General features: G+C 46.8%; 1 protein-coding gene across 5 annotated transcripts in view; it reads right to left on the bottom strand.

Moving 5' to 3' along the window:
* Window positions 1-19624, bottom strand: part of SYT7 (synaptotagmin 7) — a 412892-nt gene extending 393268 nt beyond the window's left edge. For 3 of the 5 annotated variants that reach the window (XM_088454514.1, XM_088454515.1, XM_088454517.1), the window contains exon 1: window positions 19286-19624. In XM_088454514.1, the coding sequence (XP_088310640.1) occupies window positions 19286-19319 (34 nt within the window). In that variant the 5' untranslated portion in view covers window positions 19320-19624. The remainder of the gene's footprint in view (window positions 1-19285) is intronic. The other 2 variants (XM_088454513.1, XM_088454518.1) reach the window with 2 other exon arrangements.
* Window positions 19625-26987: the final 7363 nt, after the last annotated feature.

Below are 26987 nucleotides of genomic sequence, written 5' to 3'. Positions count from 1 at the left end.
TACTTCCTGTTATATAAATGGAAAATATAATGAAGCCTGTGACTTTTTGATTCAGAAAACTCCAATACATATACATCATAAGTTAACCATCCTGACAGGGTTATTTATCATATCTCTGACTGTATTTTTATACAGGAAAATCCAGTTACTTTTTAATGAGTTTTTATTTTTTATTGATACTGTATATATATATATATATATATATATATATATACACTTCTTTGTTGTGTGCAGGCAGGGCAGTCAAAATCAATCTTGGGCCCTGGCAGGCTGCTTCTTGGAGCACCTGTTTATGCTGTGCACTCAGTCCTTTTAAAGGGATGGGGACGGGATGCCAGCGCTTGGTATCCCGCGTCCAGAATCCCGACGCCAACATCCCAACAGGGTTAAGATACCGACACTGGTCGGAATGTATCCTAACCCTCCCCCTCTCCCTACCCTAACTCTCCCTCCTCGGGGCCTGAACCTAACCGCGCCCCTTAGTGCCTAAACCTAACCTCCCCCTCCCCACACCCTAAACCTGTGAGGTTCTGAATTTGTTGTGGACCCGGGGAGGTGATAGGAGCAGACACAGAAGCAGACTTAAATGAAAAAGTGGAGTTTTTAATAAGTGACTTAGAAGACATGGGAATGGCAAATGCAAAAGTCCAGGTATAGCACTAAAGTGCGCTTGATAACTGTAGTGGGGTTAATGGGAAAATGTCCAGATAGTAACAAGCAGGAACAGTCCAGTATACAAGTATGGTGAGCTGAACAGAATGCAGGTATGATGAGCTGTAACTGAATACAGGTATGATGAGCTGTAACGAATGCAGGAATGATGAGCTGTAATAAATGCAGACTCAGGTAATGAAGTCCAGCTGGGAGTGAAGGGAGGCAAGGTGCAGGGAACAGCAGGTTCAGGTACTCAGGCAGGTGAAAGGTATATGGAGGGTGCAGGGTAAGTGAAGCAGGTTGGAGCAGGCAAGGTTCAGGCTAGGAGCGTTATACAAGCAGGCAGGTAAGGCACAGGTACTCTCAGCCGCAGCTGAGAAACACGTTGCACTGGCAAAGGAAGGAAGGCTCTGGACCTTCCTAAATACTCAGCGCCGCGCTGTGACTGGCTGGAATGAGCACATGACCTACCAGGATTGGACAGCTGGAATCACATGGCCACAGGCAAGATGGTGGCGCCCAAGCCAACGGAACGGAAACACCGCCAGACCTCACCAGGCCTAGTGGCAATGTGCCCGCACAGAACCACGCGCAGCCAATGCCCCTCGCCAAACTCCAGCACCAGTGCCAGAGACCCCCCACCACAACGACCTCACAGGTAATACCCTGCGACTACCATGCCGAGAAACCCTGGCCGTGACAAAACCTAACCCTTCTCCCTTAGTGCCTAACCCTCCCCCTAGTGCCTAACCCCTAACACTCCCCCTAACCCCGCTACTTCTTTGGGATTGCTGGCGCCAAGATTCTGACAGGCGTTGGGATTCCGGCACTGGCATTCTGAGCACCAGAATCCCCATGGTCGGGATTATGACTACATCCCCTTTTGAAAAGTGGTTGCTCCCCAACCTGCATGCACAACTTCAGCACTAACTGGACATAGTGTGATCATATGGACCAATAGAAAGCTATTAGTGCACGCAAAATCCATCTGCCCCACTATGATCAATACTGGCAGATTTCCAAGGGGCACCCTTGTACTTTGTACCTGCCACAGCCCACCTTTACACTCCTATCTGCTGGTTTGCATTGGGACAACCAGCTAGTATGTCTTCCTGGATAAACTGAAGTAACAGACCCCATTTAATGGCAAGCTTACATACAGTATGCCCCAAAACAGTGTCTACTTGCCAAATAGCGCTTGCACTGTTGAAAAGTGCAGTGTTCCTCACATGTAGATTGGTTAATGGCCATGGCTATCCACAACACAGCACTGTAAGCCGTCTACTGGGTACAACGACTGTTTCCAGCACTCCAACTGAGACAGAGATGTGGAGGGACCATAGGAAGTATAAGTGATCTACTTAGGACTTCATTGTCTCACCATACAATGGGTGGGTCTGCATTATAAATACAACAGGCATTTGTGGATTTGCATTGTAGTGCAACCAGAAGTTTAGGGAGGGCCTGCACCTTGTTCCCACAAGAAAACTGGAGTCTGCATTGTAAATCCACCAGAGATTTGTATGACCTGCCCTTTAAATCCACAAGACAACTGAGAATTTGAATTGCAAAGTCACCAGAGATTTGATGGTCTGTATTGTATAGCAGCCTCTGGAAAGGGGGTGACATTATATAGTGGTCATTAGAATGCTTTCTGTATTGTATATCTGTCACTAGGGTAATCCCTGTATTGTTTTATCAGTCATGAGAATGCTCTCTAATCTACATAAGTCACAATAATGTTCTCTGTAATGTATGAGTCACAAGAACACTCTCTTTATTGTACTGTATATCAGCCACTAACATGTATTATCCATTGTATAGAAGTCACTATTATGCTCTGCATCATATATGTCACCACAAGTCTTTCTGCATTATATCTGCCAATACAACTCTATGCATTGCACTGTGTTAACTTGAATAATCTATGTTTTCTATAGTTCATAAAATGCGCTTTGCATTGTAAACCAGATACTAGCATGTTCAATTTTGTGTAGATATAACTAGGCTGCAGAGGAAGGAGGGAGAGTTGGGGTTAGGACACTTAACTAAATGGGTCGGGATGACGCTGACAGTATTCTGATCCCAACCACCAGGATCCCATACCCAACCCGTGACAAACAAGTGTACAGTGCCCTAATTCGAGCACAAGTTGATACAGTACACTTGTTTGATTTGAGAGGCTGATAGAGTACACAGAGTTGGTGGCACAGGCTGTTGTACAGCATTGTTTTGGGGTATAGAGTACTTATTTGAGACCAAACGCTGATAAGAGTGCACTGATTTGGGTTCACAGGTTGGTGGAGTGCACTGATTTGTGTCCACATGCTGGTGCAATTTACTGATTTGGGCATACAGACTGGTTGGAGTGCACCGATTTGGGTCCACAGGTTGGTGGAGTGCACTGATTTGTTACCACAAGCTGGTTCAATTTACTGATTTGGGCATACAGGCTGGTGGGATGCACGTATTTGTGTCCATATGCTGTTGGGGTGTACTGACTTGGGTTCACATGCTAGTGGAGTGCACGGATTTGTGGCCACATGCTGGTGGGGTGCACTGATTTAAGTGTACAGGCAGGTGGAATTCACTGATTTGAGTCCACAAACTGGTGGAGTGCACTGATTTGATAGCACAGGCTGCTGGAGTAAACCGACTTGATTGCACAGGCTGGTGGAGTGCCCTTATTTGGGTCCACAGACTGATGAAGTGCACTGATTTGATAGCACAGGCTGGTGGAGTAAACCGACTTGATAGCACAGGCTGGTGGAGTAAACCGACTTGACAGCACAGACTGGTGGAGTAAACTGACTTGACAACACAGACTGGTGGAGTAAACTTATTTGATAGCACAGGCTGGTGAAGCAAACTGACTTGATAGCACAGGCTGGTGGAGTAAACCGACTTGATAGCACAGGCTGGAGGAGTAAACCGACTTGATAGCACAGGCTGGTGGAGTGCACTGATTTCATAGCACAGGCTGGTGGAGTAAACCAACTTGATAGCACAGGCTGGTGGAGTAAATCGACTTGGTAGCACAGGCTGGTGGAGTAAACCGACTTGACAGCACAGACTGGTGGAGTAAGCTGACTTGACAACACAGACTGGTGGAGTAAACTGACTTGACAGCACAGGCTGGTGGAGTAAACCGACTTGATAGCACAGACTGGTGGAGTAAACCGACTTGACAGCACAGACTGGTTGAGTAAACCAACTTGATAGCACATACTGGAGGAGTGCACTGACTCAAATGCAGGCGTGTTGCGACCATTTTCGGTGCACATCTCAGAATGCGACTGTGATCCTCTGCGCAGCAAATATGTCTCCGGTGACACAGTTCCTGCGACCATTCTACGCAGTTATAGGGTTACTCAGAGGCTTGTTATAAACTGATCTGCGACCAATGCTGCGTCTTTGCACGCAGACGCTTGGATTTGTGAAGCCGGCAGTGGGTGTCTCAAGACAAATCCTGAGTGCTGCTACGGTTACATATTTTCGCACAGCTGCTGCATAGAAATTCGTAGCGGCGGCATTACAGTTGGTCGCTAATTCAGGCCCTGAGTCTGTATAAGCAAGGGCGTCCAGACAAACTATTTTATTAGAGAGAAATAGCTCTATGAAGAAACAGAATGAATGGAAGCACATGAACTCGTTCAGCAACAATCAGGCCATTGCCATGCATTTGGTATTGACATTGTAATGTACTAATAGCTCACTCTCCTCTATCTTGCCATCTCCCCCAAACGCCTTTCTAAGTTATCAAGCAGCCCATGTCTAGAAATCTCTAAAATCATTGGATTACATAAATAAGGACATTAATTCACTACACTTTCTCTTCCCATGCCCTTCACCATATCCTACTGTATCTATCTCCAGTGCTGCCTAACAATAAAGGTCATCTGCATTCTTCCACCATAAAGTGCTTTATAGTTACTTATAATGGATTCACAGACTGCTATCGTTAGTCATTTCTAGTGAATTGTTTTCTTGTTTTTATTCCCATGTGTGCACAGAATCTCTGCTACATACAGGAGGTCCCCATTCTTTTCAGTATCAATTCGGCACCCTTCTGTCCCCCTCTCACTATCCTGGCTCATCTGTCTGTTTTTAATCATACGTGTATCACTCTGTTACACATACCTTTCCTCCCATCTCTCTGCCATTTTTTGTCACTGTCTCCCCATCCAATTGGTTGGTGGACAGTGGAGGAGGCGCCTGTACACACAGCCAGATGCGCCGATATATCTGAGTACACACTCGCCAATGGTCTCGATATATATCAGCCGCTCTATTGAACTGCTGTACCCAGCATTAAGCGTCATGTATTAAACTGCCAATGCAGTGCTTCTCACTCACTGCTGTCCTGAGTGGGGTTTCCTTCTAACCATTGTGGTTGCTAGACTTCCGAGTGCTCCGTGGAATTGCAGTTGATCTCCCTGCCGGGCTATCATATCATGCCGCATGATTGACTTTCTGCTCCTTAAGGTGCTGATCTGGCTAGTCCCATCCCCACATCAGAGAACTGCAGACCAGCCCAAAATGTCCTGGCTGGATTATAACCCCAGTGCTGCCGGTGCCGCCCTCTCTCTCTTCTCTGCTACTGACAGATCAGTCGTCTGCGGGGGAAAAGGGGCAACTAATGTGTGTTTGTGTTTTTTTTTTCTGTGGGGGCCAATGGATTTTATTTTTCCTGTGGGGCCCAATGAGTTTAGTTTTTTCCTGTAGGGGCCAATTTGTTTATTCTTTTCCTATAGGGGCAGTGTATTTTATTTTTTTCCCAGTAGGTGCCAATGTGCTGAATTTTTTTCCTGTGGGGGAAGAATGTTTTTTTTTTTTTCTGTCCTAGCCCTGTTTATCATGCTCACATCCATCCACTCTGTCCTATTCCTGTTTATCACGCCCATATCCATCCACTCTGTCCTATTCCTGTTTATCACGCCCATATCCATCCACTCTGTCCTATTCCTGCTTATCACGCCCATATCCATCCACTCTGTCCTATTCCTGCTTATCACGCCCATATCCATCCAGTCTGTCCTATTCCTGTTTATCATGCCCACATCCATCCACTCTGTACTATTTATGTTTATCACGCCCGTATCCATCCACTCTGTCCTATTCCTGTTTATCACGCCCATATCCATCCAGTCTGTCCTATTTATGTTTACCACGCCCATATCCAACCAGTCTGTCCTATTTATGTTTATAACGCCCACATCCATCCACTCTGTCCTATTCCTGTTTATCACACCCATATCCATCCAGTCTGTCCTATTCTTGTTTATCACGCCCATATCCACCCACTCTGTCCTATTCCTGTTTATCATGCCCATATCCATCCAGTCTGTCCTATTCCTGTTTCTGAAGGCTCATACACCCTAGAACAGCGGTTTTCAACCGGTGTGCCGCGGCCGGTTGTGAAGTGTGCCGCGGGGCTGTCAGAGCCACCGGGCACATTTTACTGTACTTCAGCATCCCGGGCCGCTGAGCTCCTCTGGGAGACTCAGGCGCGACCGGGTAGTGACCTGCAAAGATGCAGCGGCGTTACATCACAGGTCACGCAAGCCGCGTTGTCCACTGCCCTCCAGCCAGCTCTGCCAGCCAACGCCCTGCGCCAATCAGCCAGCCCGCGCTCTGTCCAGGCAGGCTCTGCCTGGAAGCCCGCCCGCACGCGATCCTGCTGCAGTGTGAGTGACAAAGGGGGAAGAAATGTGGGTTTTGTGGGGACCAGACATTTTTTTCTTCTTCGTGGGTACCAGCCATAGTTTATTTTTTCATGGGAACCAGTCATGTCATTTTTTTTAGTGAGAACCAGCCATATGTTATCCAGCCATATATTTGCCTATTTAGTGGGGAACAATGTGTTTTGTTTTGTTTTTTGTTTCTGTGGGGCCAGCCATAGGTTTCTTTTTCTGTGGGGAGCAATTCTGTGGGGCGCAATGTGGTATGGTTGTTTTTTTTTGTGGGGAGCAATGTGGGTTTTTTTTTCTGTTAGGCCAGCCAATGGGATTGTTTTATTCTTGTGGGGGCCAATGTAGTGTGTTTTTTATTCTTGTGGGGGCAAATGTAGTGTGTTTTGTTCCTGTGGGAACTAATGTAGTGTGTTTTTTCATAGTCCGCGCACACCGCATCGCCGGATAGTGTGCCTTGGCAATTTTAAAATCTTGTGTAGTGTGCCGCGAGTTAAAAAAGGTTGAAAATCACTGCCCTAGAAGATGTGCTGTATGAACGCTATTAGTGCAAGATTTCTCTTGAACTTTCTGTAGTGCAGGATAAACGATATTGGGTGTACACACTGGCAGATATCTTTAAAGATATATTTCAGTGAAGTCATGCTGCCACATTTCTGAGCAGGCAATTCTTGACGATATTGTCGGATTGGCCTGCATGTACGGACGACAAAAGACATTGTGAACGACCAGCAGGAGCGCACATTTTTGGTCGTTCATGGCATACACACTAAACGATATGAACGATATATAGTTGAACTAAATAATTATCGTCCATATCGTTCATAAGAATCGTCTAGTCTGCATGCGGCTTTACTCCCATCTCCATCCACTTTGTCCTATTCCTGTCTCTCACTCCCATCTCCATTCACTCTGCTCTCTTCCTGTCTCTCACTCCCATCTCCATCCACTCTGCCCTATTCCTGTCTCTCACTCCCATCTTCCTCCACTCTGTCCTATTCCTGTCTCTCACTCCCATTTCCTCCACTCTGTCCTATTCCTGTCTCTCACTCCCATCTCCATTCACTCTGCTCTATTCCTGTCTCTCACTCCCATCTCCCTCCACTCTGCCCTATTCCTGTCTCTCACTCCCATCTCCATCCATTCTGCCCTATTCCTGTCTCTCACTCCCATCTCCCTCCACTCTGCCCTATTCCTGTCTCTCACTCCCATCTCCATCCACTCTGCCCTATTCCTGTCTCTCACTCCCATCTCCATCCACTCTGCCCTATTCCTGTTTCTCACTCCCATCTCCATCCACTCTGCCCTATTCCTGTCTCTCACTTCCATCTCCATCCACTCTGTCCTATTCTTGTCTCTCACTCCCATCTCCCTCCACTCTGCCCTATTCCTGTCTCTTACTCCCATCTCCATCCACTCTGCCCTATTCCTGTCTCTCACTCCCATCTCCCTCCACTCTGTCCTATTCCTGTCTCTCACTCCCATCTCCCTCCACTCTGTCCTATTCCTGTCTCTCACTCCCATCTCCCTCCACTCTGCTCTATTCCTGTCTCTCACTCCCATCTCCCTCCACTCTGCCCTATTCCTGTCTCTCACTCCCATCTCCATCCACTCTGCCCTATTCCTGTCACTCACTCCCATCTCCATCCACTCTGCCCTATTCCTGTCTCTCACTCCCATCTCCATCCACTCTGCCCTATTCCTGTCTCTCACTCCCATCTCCCTCCACTCTGCCCTTTTCCTGTCTCTCACTCCCATCTCCATCCACTCTGCCCTATTCCTGTCTCTCACTCCCATCTCCCTCCACTCTGCCCTATTCCTGTCTCTCACTCCCATCTCCCTCCACTCTGCCCTATTCCTGTCTCTCACTCCCATCTCCCTCCATTCTGCTCTATTCCTGTCTCTCACTCCCATCTCCATCCACTCTGTTCTATTCCTGTCTCTCACTCCCATCTCCATCCACTCTGCCCTATTCCTGTCTCGCACTCCCATCTCCATCCACTCTGCTCTATTCCTGTGTCTCACTCTCATCTCATCCACTCTGCTCTATTCCTGTCTCTCTCTCCCATCTCCCTCCACTCTGTCCTATTCCTGTCTCTCACTCCCATCTCCCTCCACTCTGCTCTATTCCTGTCTCTCACTCCCATCTCCATCCACTCTGCCCTATTTCTGTCTCTCACTCCCATCTCCCTCCACTCTGCTCTATTCCTGTCTCTCACTCCCATCTCCCTCCACTCTGCTCTATTCCTGTCTCTCACTCCCATCCCCGTCCACTGTGTCCTATTCCTGTCTCTCACTCCCATCTCCCTCCACTCTGCTCTATTCCTGTCTTTCACTCCCATCCCCATCCACTCTGTCCTATTCCTGTCTCTCACTCCCATCCCCATCCACTCTGCACTATTCCTGTCTCTCACTCCCATCTCCATCCACTCTGCTCTATTCCTGTCTCTCACTCCCATCTCCATCCACTCTGCCCTATTCCTGTCTCGCACTCCCATCTCCATCCACTCTGCTCTATTCCTGTGTCTCACTCTCATCTCATCCACTCTGCTCTATTCCTGTCTCTCTCTCCCATCTCCCTCCACTCTGTCCTATTCCTGTCTCTCACTCCCATCTCCCTCCACTCTGCTCTATTCCTGTCTCTCACTCCCATCTCCATCCACTCTGCCCTATTTCTGTCTCTCACTCCCATCTCCCTCCACTCTGCTCTATTCCTGTCTCTCACTCCCATCTCCCTCCACTCTGCTCTATTCCTGTCTCTCACTCCCATCCCCGTCCACTGTGTCCTATTCCTGTCTCTCACTCCCATCTCCCTCCACTCTGCTCTATTCCTGTCTTTCACTCCCATCCCCATCCACTCTGTCCTATTCCTGTCTCTCACTCCCATCCCCATCCACTCTGTCCTATTCCTGTCTCTCACTCCCATCTCCCTCCACTCTGCTCTATTCCTGTCTTTCACTCCCATCCCCATCCACTCTGTCCTATTCCTGTCTCTCACTCCCATCCCCATCCACTCTGCCCTATTCCTGTCTCTCACTCCCATCTCCCTCCACTCTGCCCTATTTCTGTCTCTCACTCCCATCTCCCTCCACTCTGCCCTATTCCTGTCTCTCACTCCCATCTCCCTCCACTCTGCCCTATTCCTGTCTCTCACTCCCATCTCCCTCCACTCTGCCCTATTCCTGTCCCTCACTCCCATCTCCCTCCACTCTGCCCTATTCCTGTCTCTCACTCCCATCTCCCTCCACTCTGCTCTATTCCTGTCTCTCACTCCCATCTCCCTCCACTCTGCTCTATTCCTGTCTCTCACTCCCATCTCCCTCCACTCTGCTCTATTCCTGTCTCTCACTCCCATCTCCCTCCACTCTGCTCTATTCCTGTCTCTCACTCCCATCCCCGTCCACTCTGCCCTATTTCTGTCTCTCACTCCCATCTCCCTCCACTCTGCTCTATTCCTGTCTCTCACTCCCATCCCCGTCCACTCTGTCCTATTCCTGTCTCTCACTCCCATCTCCCTCCACTCTGCCCTATTCCTGTCTCTCACTCCCATCTTCCTCCACTCTGCCCTATTCCTGTCTCTCACTCCCATCTCCATCCACTCTGCTCTATTCCTGTCTCTCACTCCCATCTCCATCCACTCTGCCCTATTCCTGTCTCGCACTCCCATCTCCATCCACTCTGCTCTATTCCTGTGTCTCACTCTCATCTCATCCACTCTGCTCTATTCCTGTCTCTCTCTCCCATCTCCCTCCACTCTGTCCTATTCCTGTCTCTCACTCCCATCTCCCTCCACTCTGCTCTATTCCTGTCTCTCACTCCCATCTCCATCCACTCTGCCCTATTTCTGTCTCTCACTCCCATCTCCCTCCACTCTGCTCTATTCCTGTCTCTCACTCCCATCTCCCTCCACTCTGCTCTATTCCTGTCTCTCACTCCCATCCCCGTCCACTGTGTCCTATTCCTGTCTCTCACTCCCATCTCCCTCCACTCTGCTCTATTCCTGTCTTTCACTCCCATCCCCATCCACTCTGTCCTATTCCTGTCTCTCACTCCCATCCCCATCCACTCTGCCCTATTCCTGTCTCTCACTCCCATCTCCCTCCACTCTGCCCTATTCCTGTCTCTCACTCCCATCTCCCTCCACTCTGCCCTATTCCTGTCTCTCACTCCCATCTCCATCCACTCTGCCCTATTCCTGTCTCTCACTCCCATCTCCCTCCACTCTGCCCTATTCCTGTCTCTCACTCCCATCTCCCTCCACTCTGCTCTATTCCTGTCTCTCACTCCCATCTCCCTCCACTCTGCTCTATTCCTGTCTCTCACTCCCATCTCCCTCCACTCTGCTCTATTCCTGTCTCTCACTCCCATCCCCGTCCACTCTGCCCTATTTCTGTCTCTCACTCCCATCTCCCTCCACTCTGCTCTATTCCTGTCTTTCACTCCCATCCCCATCCACTCTGTCCTATTCCTGTCTCTCACTCCCATCCCCATCCACTCTGCCCTATTCCTGTCTCTCACTCCCATCTCCCTCCACTCTGCCCTATTCCTGTCTCTCACTCCCATCTCCCTCCACTCTGCCCTATTCCTGTCTCTCACTCCCATCCCCGTCCACTCAGTCCTATTCCTGTCTCTCACTCCCATCTCCCTCCACTCTGCCCTATTCCTGTCTCTCACTCCCATCTTCCTCCACTCTGCCCTATTCCTGTCTCTCACTCCCATCTCCATCCACTCTGTCCTATTCCTGCCTCTCACTCCCATCTCCCTCCACTCTGTCCTATTCCTGTCTCTCACTCCCATCTCCCTCCACTCTGCTCTATTCCTGTCTCTCACTCCCATCTCCCTCCACTCTGCTCTATTCCTGTCTCTCACTCCCATCTCCATCCACTCTGTCTTTCTATTCTTTTTACAGCCACCTTCTCTCAGCTTTGTCCTCTTTCTCACTCAGTCCATAGTATTTTTCTCTGTTATCTCCTTCCACTTAAATTTTGTCTCTTTCACCCTGAAACCTGCCTTCACTGTGTCACGGAGATATCACTTTCTGTGTCACTATCCCCTATTCTTCCTGTGCCTCGTTGTCTTTCCCTGTGTTTCTGTCACCTCCCCTATTTAGTCCTGTGCCTCTCTCACAGCCAGACTTGTTTTTTTGGTTCTAGGATCTGGGTTAGGTGCCTGGGGATCTCCCTCTCTCTGATTCTCTCTCCTACATTTATATTCTTTTGGTTTTTACAGATCAATACAGAGTATATTCTGTCAAACATCATCAGCTCTGTTACTGAACTTCTTAGCACTCCTCTGGGAGCAGATGGGATAACACTGAGGGCAAAGACTGGACTCTTGTTTTGCCCAGATCGGTGACAACCCTACTCCAGAACTAAACCAGTAATTATTTATAGATTACAATAATTGGAGCATCCTGTAGTCTAGGCATCATGAAAATAATGGATGAACATCATTTTCTTGCCATGTGTCAACACAGCTGCTCATGGCTACACTATTTCCAGCAGCCGAAATCTGCAACAACCCCCCTGTTTTTCCACTACGTTTTACTCCTATTTCTGAGCTTAAAATGAAAACTAAGCCAGGAAAGTAGATTTTCAATGAAGAATAATAGCAATGCAAGGAGCAGCATATTCTCTTCTAATCTTTTTTTTTTTACACTTTTTTTGTTATGAATTTGACATTCAATAAAACCTGACTACACAGATTACTGAACTCATTAATATTTTTAGCAGCAATATAATAATATATAATGGTGATATAACAATCTATCTAGGCCAACATTTTCATTGTAATGACTTTAGCAAGATAAGATAGTGCCTATTTTGGTTGGCAGTCTGTCTGTACATCAATCTATCTATCAAATGATACATTACTTGTATGTTACTTTTTCAAGCCATGAAATGATCATTTATCCCAAGTACAATGACTGTTAAATCACAGAATGTAAAATAAACTAATAATAACAATAACAACCTTAATAATACTACTATTAATAATAATAATAATAATTATTATTATTATTATTATTATTATTATTATTTATATTATTATTATTTGACAAGTAATTAAACAAAAAGTCTGAAATCCATAAACATAGAAGACAATGGGATAGTCGAATAATTATAAAAATAAAGACATTTCCCCAAAGATACAATTCAAGGAAATTGTTGAATAGAGCTTAAAGAGAATACAAATAATGTATCATAATTCATGCTGTGGTGAGAGGGGTTGTCTCTCACCTGAATTGCCAACATCTCTGGGGGATCAGCTCTCTCCAAGAAAGGCTGGAGTGAAGCCTGTGGGTTCTGCATTAGCAGTGGAGGTGTTGTCACAGTGGGAGAGGAAAACAAGACCTGCACGTTCTACAGCTGCAATAGAATATGGAACTACATGTTTTCACAGTTGCACAGGCCTAGCTGCAACTAATCACTGGAGCACAGGAAGGGTTTAAAACTCTCACACACCTGATGCTCCTTGCTCCTGATGCCAGACAAACTGGCCAGGCGATAGGCATGGGCGTAGAGAGCCCTGCCGGGCCCAGGTGAAGAGGGGGCGTGGCCTGATCGTGGGAGGAGTGGCCATGTCCCCTTAAGCAAAAAAAATCCCCAAAACACACTTTTGCAGCGCCGCTGCGTGCTGGGGAGGGGGGCGCTGTGAGCCCCTCAGCCCGGCGCAAAGCCAGGGGGGGCGCAATGAGTGTGACCGCTCCCCCCACAGACATAGGAGACTGCCGTGGCTGCTGCTCAGCAGCCACAAGCAGTCTCCCACTGCAGCTGGGCTGATGTGAGGGAGAGAGTATGGAGGTAGGAGCGGCGCCGGATCTGGGCCCCCGGGCCCCTCAGGAAGCCCGGGCCCGGGTAAATAGTACCTGCTCCCCCCCTCTCTCGGCGCCCCTGGCGATAGGCCAAGGGTGGTGGTTAGCGTTAGGGTGCCAGAACCTGGAAGGTCCACAGAGATTGTAGCTGCTGACTGTTAAGCACAAGGAGTGCTGAGACATTTACTTTTATGTTGTTTGCTTATTTTCTGTTATGTGCCTGTGTGTGTCTATGCCTAACCTCACGTATGCTAAGGTGCAGTGTCTGCTAATACACTGCTTTACCAAGTACCTGCCTGTCTGGAATCCTCATTTAAATACCCCGTGTTACAAACCACTGGGTCATCTATTCCACAGGTGCTTTAACCCATGTGAACAGTGCTACTTATCGTCCACTCATGTTGAAGTGCCTGAGTGGGTGTTCATGTACCTTTAACCATTGTTTATTTTTAGTTAGTGGGTGTGTGTGAAGCAGGTTCTGTGCTGGGAAGGAATTCTCTGTGCAAACAGCATGTGTAAGCAGCAACAGCCCCACTAACTGCAAGGAGCAGTTATAATACTTCACATGAATTCACAGCGGATACATATTCCACAGTGCATTCAAAATATAAAGGTTTAAAACAAGCCAATGCCACATTGGGCCAAGATTTCTCTCTTTAAATAACAATGTCAGGGAACGTAAACGTATGCTCTATCAGTGAATGTGGGCTTACTGCAATAACAGTATGTGCTCCATCTATTTTTCAGTGGTGTTTGCTGTGTTTTGTGCCCAATTTTCAATACAATGTTGGCAGATATGAATGACACAGAGAAGAAAGATGAGTTATATGGAGCAGTAATACTGAGTAATAAGAGGAGCTATCAGGAGCATTAATACGAAGAATTAAAGAAGGTTATAGGTGGCAATGATATTGAGTAACAAGTGGAGATACAATGACCATTAATGAGAGGTAATATGATCAGTTATAAGAACCAGTAATTTGTTGCTTTGGTGACCCACCTAATATATCTGAGAGCATCGATAAAGAAGACAGTTCGTCATTATATGCTGTTAACAAAAGATACAATATATCCCAATCACTGCCATATGGACTTACAGCACCAGTTATAGTAAGGACATATAGGGAAGTACAATAGAAGTATTAGGGACAATAGAGCAGCCAGATATACAATATAGAGAAACAAAAAGATTTTAGAGGGAGAAAATATAAATATTATAAAGCACAGTTACATGGCAAATATAATATGGAATTGTGGTATGCAATAATCATATACAGTATATTACCTGAGTCACTGACAAGGTCTCTAGCAGAGCCACATGAGAAATTGTTATTAGAAACAGTTAAAGCTAGGGCTTTAACTCACCAGCTACCAGGCCAGTGTGATTCCTGAATCATCCACACTGAGCTACAGGTCATGCTGGAAGTGTTGGGGTTAACAATAACAGAAGTGTAAAATGACATTTGGGAACGCTGTCACTGTGAATGCACTTTAATCACTGGAAACTGTAGCAGTAATTAAGTATTTAATTTCAGCTTCCAGGCGATTTTATGGGAGCATTAACGGCTTTAACTATTGATCACCCTTCCAGATGCCTCAGGGGTTTGGTCACATTGATAAGCAGTTCTGTGCAACACTGTGAGCGCCTATATCAGGGTATGACGGGATGCAGTTATGAGACCGGTGGCCGCATGGCTGCCGGTCTCAATCCTGACAGTGTAATCCCGGCAAGGGATTTAGAATAAGCGTCGAAATACTGCTGTAACATCCTATAGCAGCTCTTTCTAACAATTCCCATAGCTCCACTTAACTGATACGACCCTGCCATCCATGTTTTGTACCAAATTCCCCCTGTCTTTCTTCCTAGTCACTTATATACAGTTTTAAGTCCTGATGTATTAATTATATACCTCTTTAGGGGCCAATTTATTAAAGTAAGTTCCTCCGAAAATCTTGCCTAATGCACGTTACTGTAATACCCATTATGGCCTGAAGCAGTTTAGCAAGCAAGCTCCGAAAAAGTTTGTGTTAGCTTGGCCCCGTTAGATAACACCATGGTTATATGGCATTAGATTATGTAGCCTATGGGCTACAGTAACACTTTATTTTTTGAAGAGAATTCGGAAGGGTCTCTCTCTGGTAATTACCATTTGCACAGGCGCTGCACGATGACATTAGGCCCTCCGTGTCTGAACTCAGAGGTAATGTCATAGTATTATTAATAATAGCCCCCCCGGATATTAATTATGAATCGTTGTGATAAGGAATGCTAAGTTTCAGGGGTTTTCCACAAAAAAAATAATAAATGGATCCCTTAGTCATGAACACTAAGGGGCAGACTCAGTTAAGGGGTATATTAGATCAGGAAAACCTCACTTATATTTGCTCACCTCCCATAGAGATACCATAATAAGCAAGGTTTTCCTACTGTAATAAGTGCAGAAGGCTTGCTACAAAAATGTGTGCTCCAAGGTATTTTACAGTCTGCAGTCTATTAATGTGTCTATTTGTTGTGTTGAAATATCAGGGTCTATAGAGTTGGGTACGAGATCCCAGCAGTCGGGATGCTGGCAGCAGCTTCCCGACAGTCAGAATCCCGACAGGATTAGGTAAGTATCCTAACCTTAACCTCTAACTCTCCCTATAACCCTAACCCATCTTTCCCGCACTCTTTCCCTCCCTATAACACTAACCCATCTTTCCCGCACTCTTTCCCTCCCTATAACCTAACCCATCTTTCCCGCAGCCTAACCCTAACCCTCCCCTACCGCAGCCTAATCCTAATGCTGGCCATACATTTGCACGATTTTGGACCGATTGCCCGATTTTCGATGAGTCATTTGATGGATCTTGTGAAAATCGTGTATTTTTTAAGTAAGATAAGATCCGATGCGCGCTCCCGCAGCTCCTATATTCGGATCTTATGATCAGATGTGCAGCCCATATGTTCCATCGTATCGTGTGCCGTTTATATTGTTCATGCGATCCATCGTGCAGCAATTCAAGTCATTTCAATGACTGTTTCCCTTATGAGCCTGTGAGACACAGGATCGATCATACGACAGATCCTGTGCTAAGAAAAGCAACAAACATGCTGCCGGGACTGCCAGGGAGCGCCGGGGAGTCGGATGCTGAATCGGAACGTATGCTGGTCGTGCAGGTGTATGGCCAGCTTAACCCTCCAACCCTAACCCATCTTCCCTGCAGCTTAACTCTAACCCTCCCCTACCACAGCCTAACCCTAACCCTCCACCTCGTCTAACCCCAAGCAGCCTGAACCTAACCCACCACCTAATGCCTAACCCTAACCCCCCCTATAACCCTAACCCATCTTTCCCGCAGTCTAGCCCTAACCCTCCCCTACCGCAGCCTAACCCTAACCCTCCACCTTGTGCCTAACCCTAAAAAGCCTATCCCTAACCCTCCACCTAGTGCCTAACCCTATCCCTAAACCAGTGACGTGCGGTGAGGTAAATGGCTGGGGAAGAACTGGCTAGTATCAGATTTACAGATACATATATGAACACGAGGGTTCATGTGGGCATTATACAAAGGTGCAGCAGTATATAGTGCGGGAAATTTGGTGAGTTTTGATAAGGGTTTTATCGGAAAAGTTTAGACTATAAAAATGATTAGAATAATACATAAGATATTTATAATACTTTCTTAAATTTTTTTTCTTATCATTTTTATAGTCAAAACTCTGAAGTATACCTATGTGTGACAGGAAAGTCTCTGCCTCACCTGACCGCCCATTACTGCCCTAAACCTAACCCTAACCGTCGGGATGTCAGCAGTCGGGATTCTGGAGCCGGGATTCCAACTGCTGTCGGGATTCCAGGGCCGGTATTCTGACCGCCGGGATGCCGACTACATCCGGTCTATACATATCTGAACACAGTTATGTATTAACTCCTCTGTTTATACTGCAGAAACTGTAACTTCACATAACAACTAGCTGTAAGTTTTCTAGAATGTCATATTACCTACCTTGTTATTTGGTCTCTGAAATGGACCCCTTTAAGGATTCTATTTAAATAACTGCTTTCCATGACTTCTACTGGGCTCCATAAGTTTCCATTTCATGCAATACCACACACAATGGAGGTATATAACAACTCATCCCATTGTGCTGTAACAGTTCTATATATACACTCTTTTCACTTCAAACAATGTCGATTGTTCCTTGTACCTCGAACAGATTCTTCCCTCTGCTCCATGTATTCCCTGTGACACCACACTCTGCATTACTTAATATTTAATCGCGCTGCTCCTACGAAATCTCCTATTTTACCCAGCTATATTTCCATATTCACAAACTTGTCTAACAGCTCAATATGAAAGCTGCCTAAGCCATTCAATAGATTCCTATAACAACTTCATACTGTGTAACAGCTTTCCACTGTACTTTCAAAGATTATTGAGGCACTAACAGCCCTTCCCTATGTCTATATCTAAAAGGTCTCTACGGAAGAATAAATCCCAGACAATGGTACAGGAACTCATAAACACGGGGATTTTATGTGGCGTAAACTTTCCCATTAGCTCCCATTCCCAGCTGCTCTTGTTCTCTTGTTAGCATATATTAATCTTAACACAATGAAGGGTGAAGAGGTGGGAAAATCAGTGCCAACAAGTGAAAAGAGACTTACTGAAAAAAAAAAAAGACTCACGTAATTCCAAAACAAAACAAAGGTTAAAACATCAATGAGCACAGCTATACAGAAAGAAGAGCAGGTACCGTAGGTGGCTCATGGTGGAGTATGGAGAGGATAGAACAGGTAGGAAGTGATTTGTACAGGGGGATGTGAAATGGAAGCCAAGGGAGTCACGAAAGGGATTTCAGTGTAATGAAGTGGTTCTCAAGCTCGGTCCTCAGGACCCCACACAGGTCACGTTTTCCAGGTCACCCAGCAGGTGCACAGGTGTACTCATTACTCACTGACACATTTTAAAAGATCCACAGGTGGTGCTAATTATTTCCCTTGTGATTCTGTGAGGAGACCTGGAAAACATGCAGTGTTTGGGGTCCTGAGGACAGAGTTTGAGAACCTGTGGTGTAATGGAACCAGGCGAAAATCTGCACAATAGTTTAGGCAAGTAAATGAAACTGGGAGGTCGTGCACAGAGAAAGTGGACACAGAACGGGATACTGGAAACTGGTGGAAGGAAGAAATGGTTAAAAGAGGAGACAGAATGTCAGGAATCAGAAGGAAAGGTGACGAGGATTTATAAATGACGGAGGTGATAAGGGATGATGATCAGTGGGAGTACAGAAAGTGGGAAAACACATGCAACAAGAATGCTGTGGATAAAAGATAAAAAGGCTAATATAGAGTGAAACATGCACAGTGTAACGAGAGGTAACCAGTGGGCAAGTTTGATGGTGTTAGAAGAATGACATTGAGGTAAGGGTTGGTACCTCTCAGGACACATGTGGTACAGAATGTAGGGGTAGAGGTCAGCCATCATTTCCTCTGCCACAATATTAACATTCAAAGGGGGAATATGAGCTCCAGTGCCTTGTAGAAGCAGCAGGTGCAGCCATAAATATTCTCCTCAAGTCAATCAGCTAGATTATATTGGTACTAATGAATATGCAGTGTGTGCACATCTGTAAACTTGTGTGTATGGGTGCGCACACATAGGCAGAGGGGAAGCTGTATCACAAAATCTGTCATTCGTATCTGACATACAGTACAACAAGGTAACATATAAAACAATTGTGATGAGGATTTTAAGCCCCTTTCTGTGACATCACCTGAGCACGGTCATCCCAAACAATAAGGCAGGTGCTTGTGGAGGGATTTAACTACTGTCAAACCTAGTATTACAACAGAGACCTGAAGCATCAGATCAGGGGACATGCAAGGTAAAGGGACTTTCCAAGCACGGGAAGCTTTAAACAGTTTACAGAGACACCAGAGCAAAGCACACGGGTATCAGGCATCCACCTGTGAGATCAGGCAGAGGGCGGGCGGCAGTCATGGGCAGAGCAGCAGGATGTAAGGTGTGCCCCCTTCACATATCATTGCCAAAGCTCCAGCATCTTAGCAGCAACAGAGCACAAGGACAAAGCTCTGCGCCCGTAGGGATCTGCAGAGGAAAGAAGAACTAGCACTATTACCTTTACTGGTGGAAAGCTCTTGGTTAATGTGCATCTTCCTGCTTTCCTCTGCTCCTCCGCGGTTCCCTTGTCTTTCTTCCCTTCCTCTTGTACGTCCCAGGAAAATAGAAAGACAGCCTGTGAGGTGGTATAAAGAGGGGGGAGATAAGACTGAGCTGCCACTTTTATGTCTTCTGTACCCTTGACTCCAGTGACTGGACCTCTGGGAGCATTAGCTCAGGTGGCTGCAGGTGGCTTTAGGAGCTCCTGAGTGCAGGTCAGAGTGTCAATGAATGAGGAGATTTATGAAGAATCCAACCTCTCTCTCTTTCTCTCTCTCTCTCTTCCTTTTTGTGTCTCTCCCAGCTCCCTTCCCTGTGACTTGCTTTCTCTCTCACATCCACATGCTGCTGGCTGCTGGCAGGAACAGAAACTGCACACAAACACACATCCCTCCGTAATCTCTGTTATTGGCACCTGAAGCACAGCCGATATACAGGGATCCAAACTGAATGACATGTGGGTCTGCTCATACTGTACACAATACATGACCTTATGCACATATTGCTCTCTGCTAGGAAATCTGTCATTCTCCTGCACTGCAATCGACTCCAAACTGTTTTAGCAGCAAAGGGGTTAGTGGCACATTATGTAATCAAAGTACAGTATATCCTCTGTATAACTATAAATATAACTAGCTCCCATTATTATTACTTGCAGCATTGAATTTTTTTTTATATTCAACCTACAATCGTCATTTAGGACTGGATGTTTCGTGGCACATTAGTGAATTCATGCAAAATAAACATTTCTCTTGGTGCAATATTGACAAACTGGGTATGTGCAGAACTGGCATATCTTGTGTACTGTTTCTTGCACTTGTCTCATTGCACTCGGAGAGCCGGTTCTGGGACGTTAAAATGCAGTGTAGTAAGGGCACACAATTGCAGCAAGTTGTGAGGATGACAATGGCTGTTGCATCTTTGCGCTGGTTGCATTTATACACTAGATCAGGGATGGGGAACCTCAGGCACGGGGGCCATGTAAAGCCCCCGGAATCATTTGATCTGGGCCTCTGAGCTTTTTCTGCTATTCTCATTTGGCTAGCAGGGTGCCCAGTATGGCACCCTGCAGCCATAATCTATGCAGCAGTGCCGCCTGGAGCATCCTTAGGATGTTTCAGACTGTCACTCCACTGCCGTTACAGCTCCCCGGAGCATCCTCAGGATGCTACGGGCATTGCTGTAATCCCCGGCAATTGTAACCCCACCCCTGTGTGACATGACATGGAGGGGGCGTGGCCTGCATCAGGCCCACAAATAATATTATATATATCAAAATGGCCCTCGGCAGAAAAAAGGTTCCACACCCCTGCACTAGATGTAAGGTTCCAAAATATATTAGGATGCATGCATTGCAAAATACAGACATGAAAACACACGTGTGCAGAAATATCTCTGTTCATATGCATATACAAAATCTTAGCTCTAAGTCAGATTCTTAGACTGTAAGCTCTTCAGAACAGGGACTTAAAACCAGGGACAGAAAGAGCGAGTTCGGGTACTAGGAGACGTGGCCAAATAGTGGTGGTGTGACCACACTACTTAAAAAAACATGTGCTTGCCAGCTATCGTGGGTTAACTATCGATGGCATCATTGATGGTTAACCTTGATGGTATGAAACCATTGACAGGGAACTACCGATAGTCATCCTTGCTCTCCTATTCACCGTGCAGCAGACCAATCAGTGTCAGGGGGCAAGGATTTGTGGGGTGAGTATGGTGTCCCGGCGCCAGAGAGGAATGAAACCATTGTGCCATCAATGGGGTAGAATCAAAACTATCGGCGGTTAGCCAGGGTGGATACGGGGGAGGGGGCGCAATCAGTGTGATCGCTCTCCACCGCACAGCAAAGCGGAAGCTGCTGCCCTGCGGAAGCAGCATGTAGATTACGTATAGACCCTTCCCAGCGCTATGGAGAGAGGCTGTTTCTGCTGACAGCAGATAAGAAGTGCTATGCGGTGGGGGTTATTTAACAACCGCTCCCCTCCCCATGGTGCCCCTGCTTAAAGCTGTATTTTCTGCAGTTGCTGTTATTTACCAAAATATTTGATTTGATTTGATGTGTTCTGTAAAGCACTGTAAGGAGGAGGGGGGGGATGGAGGAGGAATTCCTCGTGTGCGCTTGCTTCCGTGCAGGTGTGGCATGACACTTACCTCCCGGCTCCCAGCCTCTCACCATCAGGCTGCCGAGGACGCTCCCGTCGATGGTCCTGGAACACAGGTCGGACACGGACAGTAACGGTTAGGGTTCCCATTCCTGGCCCTGGAATGAAGATAATGTGCCGAGGCGGGGTGAACTCCACTGGGATCAGTGGATGGTCATCATTGGCACTTGAGGCCTCAGACTGGGTACACCTACGTGCCAAGCACATGGGTGCACCCCGAACGAAAACTCCCGAAAGGGAAGGGGGGAAGGGGATGACACACAACATTACACAAAACACAGTTCACGCTCACCGAATATACTCTTATCTCCTTGCTGGGCGAGTGGTCCTGATCTCCGCATCGAACACAACAGCACAAGCCCAACCCAGAACCCAATGCAATAACCAATGCCTTACCACAGCCTACCTTTTAATGGGGACCTGACCGCGGGAGATTCAGCGACTTACCAACAGCCTACCTTCAATGGGGGCCTGACCACTGGGAGAATGTCACGGTCCCAGAACAGCCTATCTTTAATGGGGTCTGACCACCTGACCAAATTCCACAATGCCTTTAGGTCTTCTGCCCTCAGAACCTGTGGCCTAGCGCCAATAATAACAATACCTGTGGCCTAGCCTGACTTACCAATGTCCAAGGTTTAGCGCCAACAATAACAATCCTTGCGGCTTAACACCAAAAGTAACAGTGCCTGCGGCCTAGCCTGATTTACCAATGTCCAAGGCCTAGTGCTGAACTTACCGTGGCCTAGCGCCGGACTACCTTTGTCTACGGCCTAGGGTCGAAAATATAGCAATCTTTCTGCGGCCTAACGCCAACCATACCAGTGGCTACGGCCTAGCGCCGCGTTCCCTTTATCCACGGCCTAGCGCCTGCTTACAAAGCCAACGGCCTAACGCCGAATTACAATGACCCACGGCCTAGCGGCGAGTTACAATGACCCACGGCCTAGCGCCGAGTTACAATGACCCACGGCCTAGTGCCGAGTAACGTGCCCACGGCCTTGCGCCGACCCTGATGGTCTAGGTAGGTATGCGGGGCTTACCAGTCCTGGGGTCTTCGGCCTCCGCGTGGTCTTCACCGGAGGTGGAACGCCTTCCTCCACCTCCAGACTTCCTGAAGTCTTCACCTGGGCAGCAGTGGCCGGTGCTAGCCGACCCCACTCCCAGAGGACGTCGGGGGGCTGCTCTTCACCCGGCGGGTGGCGTCCTGTGTAAGCTCTTTTTCCGGCGCCGTCTTCTTGCTTCCGTCTTCTGGAGCTCTTCACCGCTCCTTCCCGGCCGCCGGACTACCTTCTGCCCCCTCGCGTCAGCTAATTCAAGCCGGTGCCAGGGGGCGGGGGAAACGATGCGGGGAGCCGTGATTGGCTTGCGGCAGCCATCCCCTGCTGGCTGCGGGTCTGCGAGCCCCGATTGGCTCACAGTCGGCGCCAAGTTCAAATGGCCACGTGTTGATTGGCGGGGTCTCAATCCTTGAGGATTCAAACTTGCCACCATCACACACATGGAGCAGCGGTGGTAGTCCACCGCTACCTCCACGCCCGCTGCGCCGGGTGGGGGCAGGATCACGACCGATCCCGGCCCGCCGCCCTGCCTGCTGCTGAACCCAGACCCCGCCACACCTTCGGACAGGGCTGGGATCCCTCCGTATCCCACCCCACCCTGATCCGGGGCCCCCTCCGACCCAAGGCACACCCACCCTCCAGGCGTGGAAGGTGACGATGCCTAGTAGCAGGGCCAGTGACCACACTAGAACACTGGCTCCTGCTACAGCACATTCAGCGGCGTCACAAAGGGGGATGCGGGCTGCACCTGTTGTCGCTGAGGGGTGAGAGGTCACGCCCCTCCTACAAGATGACACCCCCTTTTAACCAACACACGGCTTTGCCGTGTTTAGTACTATCAGCCAAGGAGGAGACCGCACCGGGTGTCCCACAGGTAAGTGACGCCACTGAGCACATTTCCAAGTTTTCTTACCCTAAAGAAATGTATGTACAGTCAGGTGCATAAATATTGGGACATTGACAGAATTTTCATATTTTTCCCTCTATTCACCACCACAATGGCTTTGAAATGAAACAAACAAGATGTGCTTTAACTGCAGACTTTCAGATTTAATTTGAGGGTAATTACATCCAAATCAGGTGAACGGTGTAGGAATTACAACAGTTTCTATATGTGCCTCCCACTTTTTAAGGGGCCAAAAGTAATGGGACTATCAACTCAAAAGCTATTTCATGGACGGGTGTGGGCTATTCCCTCGTTATTTCATTATCAATTAAGCAGGTAAAAGGTCTGGAGTTGATTCTAGGTGTGACATTTGCATTTGGAATCAGTTGCTGTCGACTCTCAATATGAGATCCAAAGAGCTGTCACTATCAGTGAAGCAAGCCATCATTAGGCTGAAAAATGAAAACAAACCCATCAGAGAGATAGCAAAAACATTAGGTGTGGCCAAATCAACTGTTTGGAACATTCTTAAAAAGAAAGTACGCACCGGAGAGCTCAGCAACACCAAAAGACCCGGAAGACCATGGAAAACAACTGTGGTGGATGACAAAAGAATTAATTCCCTGGTGAAGAAAAACCCCTTCACAACAGTTGGACAAATCAAGAACACTCTCCAGGAGGTAGGTGTATATGTGTCAAAGTCAAAATCAAGAGAAGGCTTCACAAGAGTGAATATAGAGGGTTCACCACAAGATGTAAACCATTGGTGAGCCACAAAAACAGGAAGACCAGATTAGAGTTTGCCAAACAACATCTAAAAAAGCCATTACAGTTCTGGAACAACATCCTATGGACAGATGAGACAAAGATCAACTTGTACCAGAGTGATGGGAAGAGAAGAGTATGGAGAAGGAAAGGAACTGCTCATGATCCAAAACATACCACCCCATCAGTGAAGCATGGTGGTGGTAGTGTCATGGCGTGGGCATGTATGGCTGCCAATGGAACTGGTTCCCTTGTATTTATTGATGATGTGACTGCTGACAAAAGCAGCAGAATGAATTCTGAAGTGTTTCAGGCAATATTATATGCTCATAAACAGTCAAATGCTTCAGAACTCATTGGACGGCGCTTCACAGTGCAGATGGACAATGAACCGAAGCATACTGCAAAAGCAACCAAAGAGTTTTTTAAGGCTAAAAAGTGGAATGTTATGCAATGGCCAAGTCAATCCCCTGACCTGAATCCGATTGAGCATGCATTTCACTTGATGAAGACAAAACTGAACGGAAAATGCCCCAAGAACAAGCAGGAACTGAAGACATTTGCAGTAGAGGCCTGGCAGAGCATCACCAGGGATGAAACCTAGCCTCTGGTGATGTCTATGCGTTCCAGACTTCAGGCTGTAATTGCCTGCAAAGGATTTGCAACAAAGTATTAAAAAGTGAAAGTTAGATTTAGGATTGTTTAGTTTGTCCCATTACTTTTGGCCCATTAAAAAGTGGGAGGCACATATAGAAACCGTTGTAATTCCTACACCGTTCACCTGATTTGGATGTAATTACCCTCAAATTAAATCTGAAAGTCTGCAGTTAAAGCACATCTTGTTTGTTTCATTTCAAAGCCATTGTGGTGGTGAATAGAGGCCAAAATATGAAAATTCTGTCAATGTCCCAATATTACCACTTCTTTGTGTTATTTGAGAGACTTTTTTCATTATGAACTACTACACTATATTATTTTCTTCTTGTTTGTTCTCTTTTTTACATTTTCGGCAAGATTCCATACAAGAAGAACTACAACTGCATCCATCACATTGAACATTTCCTTTGGGCAGTAAGACTATACTTATAGTATTGTATTGGTTTCTTTGCTGAATGATGTGTGCTACTTTATAAGGAGTGCGCACAGTTTTAGGGTTGCCCAATTTTTTGGGTTTGTAGAACTGTTGTGTGTTTGAAACTTTTTCCTAATTAGCCTAGATATGTTCTACTCAGCTGAAATACAACTTTAAGATGCAGTTAATAATGAGACTCGATCTGTGATAGTCCATCTAAATGAACACTGGGTAAGCCGAGGCATGTTTGTCCCATGCTTTCTCTCATTCTTTTACTGTATGAGTCTCCAACACAACTGCTGAAAGAATATTTCATTGATCAGCCAAGTGTTTACCCTTGTTTTGGATGTAACCCCCCTTTGGGGTGTGGTGCAAGGTGCATTTGGAGTGATACACCTACCTTTGCCAAAGGCTAGCTCTCCAGGGTGTGGGCAATACCCAAGAAGGGGATCCCTTGCCCATGCAGGCTTTTAAACAGTATGTTATGATAACAGGCATACACAGTAATGAAATTATCTGGGCACCAGACCAGCTTTTGTAAAAATATACCTCGTCTTTTTCCTCCTGCCCATGACTTTAAAGGACATTAATATGGTTACAAAAAATATTCTTCTCTCCCTCCAGCACAAATACTTGACATGTCAGGTGGCATAGACATGTGCAGAAGCCAGGGGTTGCCTCAAAGAGACCTCCTCTTGCAAGTCATGGACTATCCTTTTCCCCCGCTCTGGGACATACACTACTTATCGCCCAGGTCGCTCAATTGAGTAGTCTATGTCCCAGCGGGAGGCTTGGGATGGAGAGTAGTCCATTTCCCCATCTCAGCAATTCCTCTGCAGCTCTTACCCTCTCCTGGGTGCTGAATGATGGAGACCTCACTGGGCTGCTTACACTGCAAACTTCTGGCTGCAGATTCTCACATATCCCAATCTTTCTTTGTGGTCTCTATCCAGACCTCTTTCCTAGTCTCTCTTTCCTTGGACATTAGATGGGCATCATGGCAATTGCCACGGCCATGCCCTTCTCCCCCGCCAGGGGAGTGGAGGTGCTCCCTTCCTGCTTCCCGGCTCTAAGATCATATTCCCAAAGGTGGGAACATAGGTTTTCCCAAGGGTGGGAAACCTCTCCCCTAATAGATTCCACTCCCCCTTTAAAGATTTTTTCTGCTTGACCACACCCCTTTTGCGAGTCCCACAATTTGACCATGCCCCTTTTTCTACAAAAACCAGGGTCAGACATGCAGTATCTACAATGGGCAGCAGCATTTAACACTGAAAGGGGCGTTATTCTATTATCTTTCCCTAGAGGGTGTTACAAAGAACTCATCTTATTATGTACAACACAATACTGCATTCCTGAATACTTTTGATATATTTCAATGTTTCTATCTTATTACTCTGTCCCAGCCATCTAATCTGCAAAATGTTCAGCTCTTAAAATCACTCATAATAAGACTTGCTATATAGCCCATGCATAATTTTAGCAGCTCTTCTAATTTTTTTCTATTTTAATATGGTCTTTTTGGAGATACAGTAGTGCCTCTGAACTGAGGATCTTCCTCTTCCTGCCACCAATATGTACAGTTGCCTACTTTCCTGGAACTAGTGAATTTTGAGTAGTCCCCACGGATCCCTGGGAGAGCAGCAGGTCACCCTCTCGCATCTCTCCAACTTCCTAGTGAAAAGGGAGAGGACGGGAGGCGGGCCCATCAC

This window comes from Taudactylus pleione, unplaced genomic scaffold, assembly GCF_031769625.1.
Source record: "Taudactylus pleione unplaced genomic scaffold, aTauple2 ptg000619l, whole genome shotgun sequence".
Taxonomy (NCBI): Eukaryota; Metazoa; Chordata; class Amphibia; order Anura; family Myobatrachidae; genus Taudactylus; species Taudactylus pleione.
This window is presented reverse-complemented; position numbering and strand designations above follow the sequence as displayed.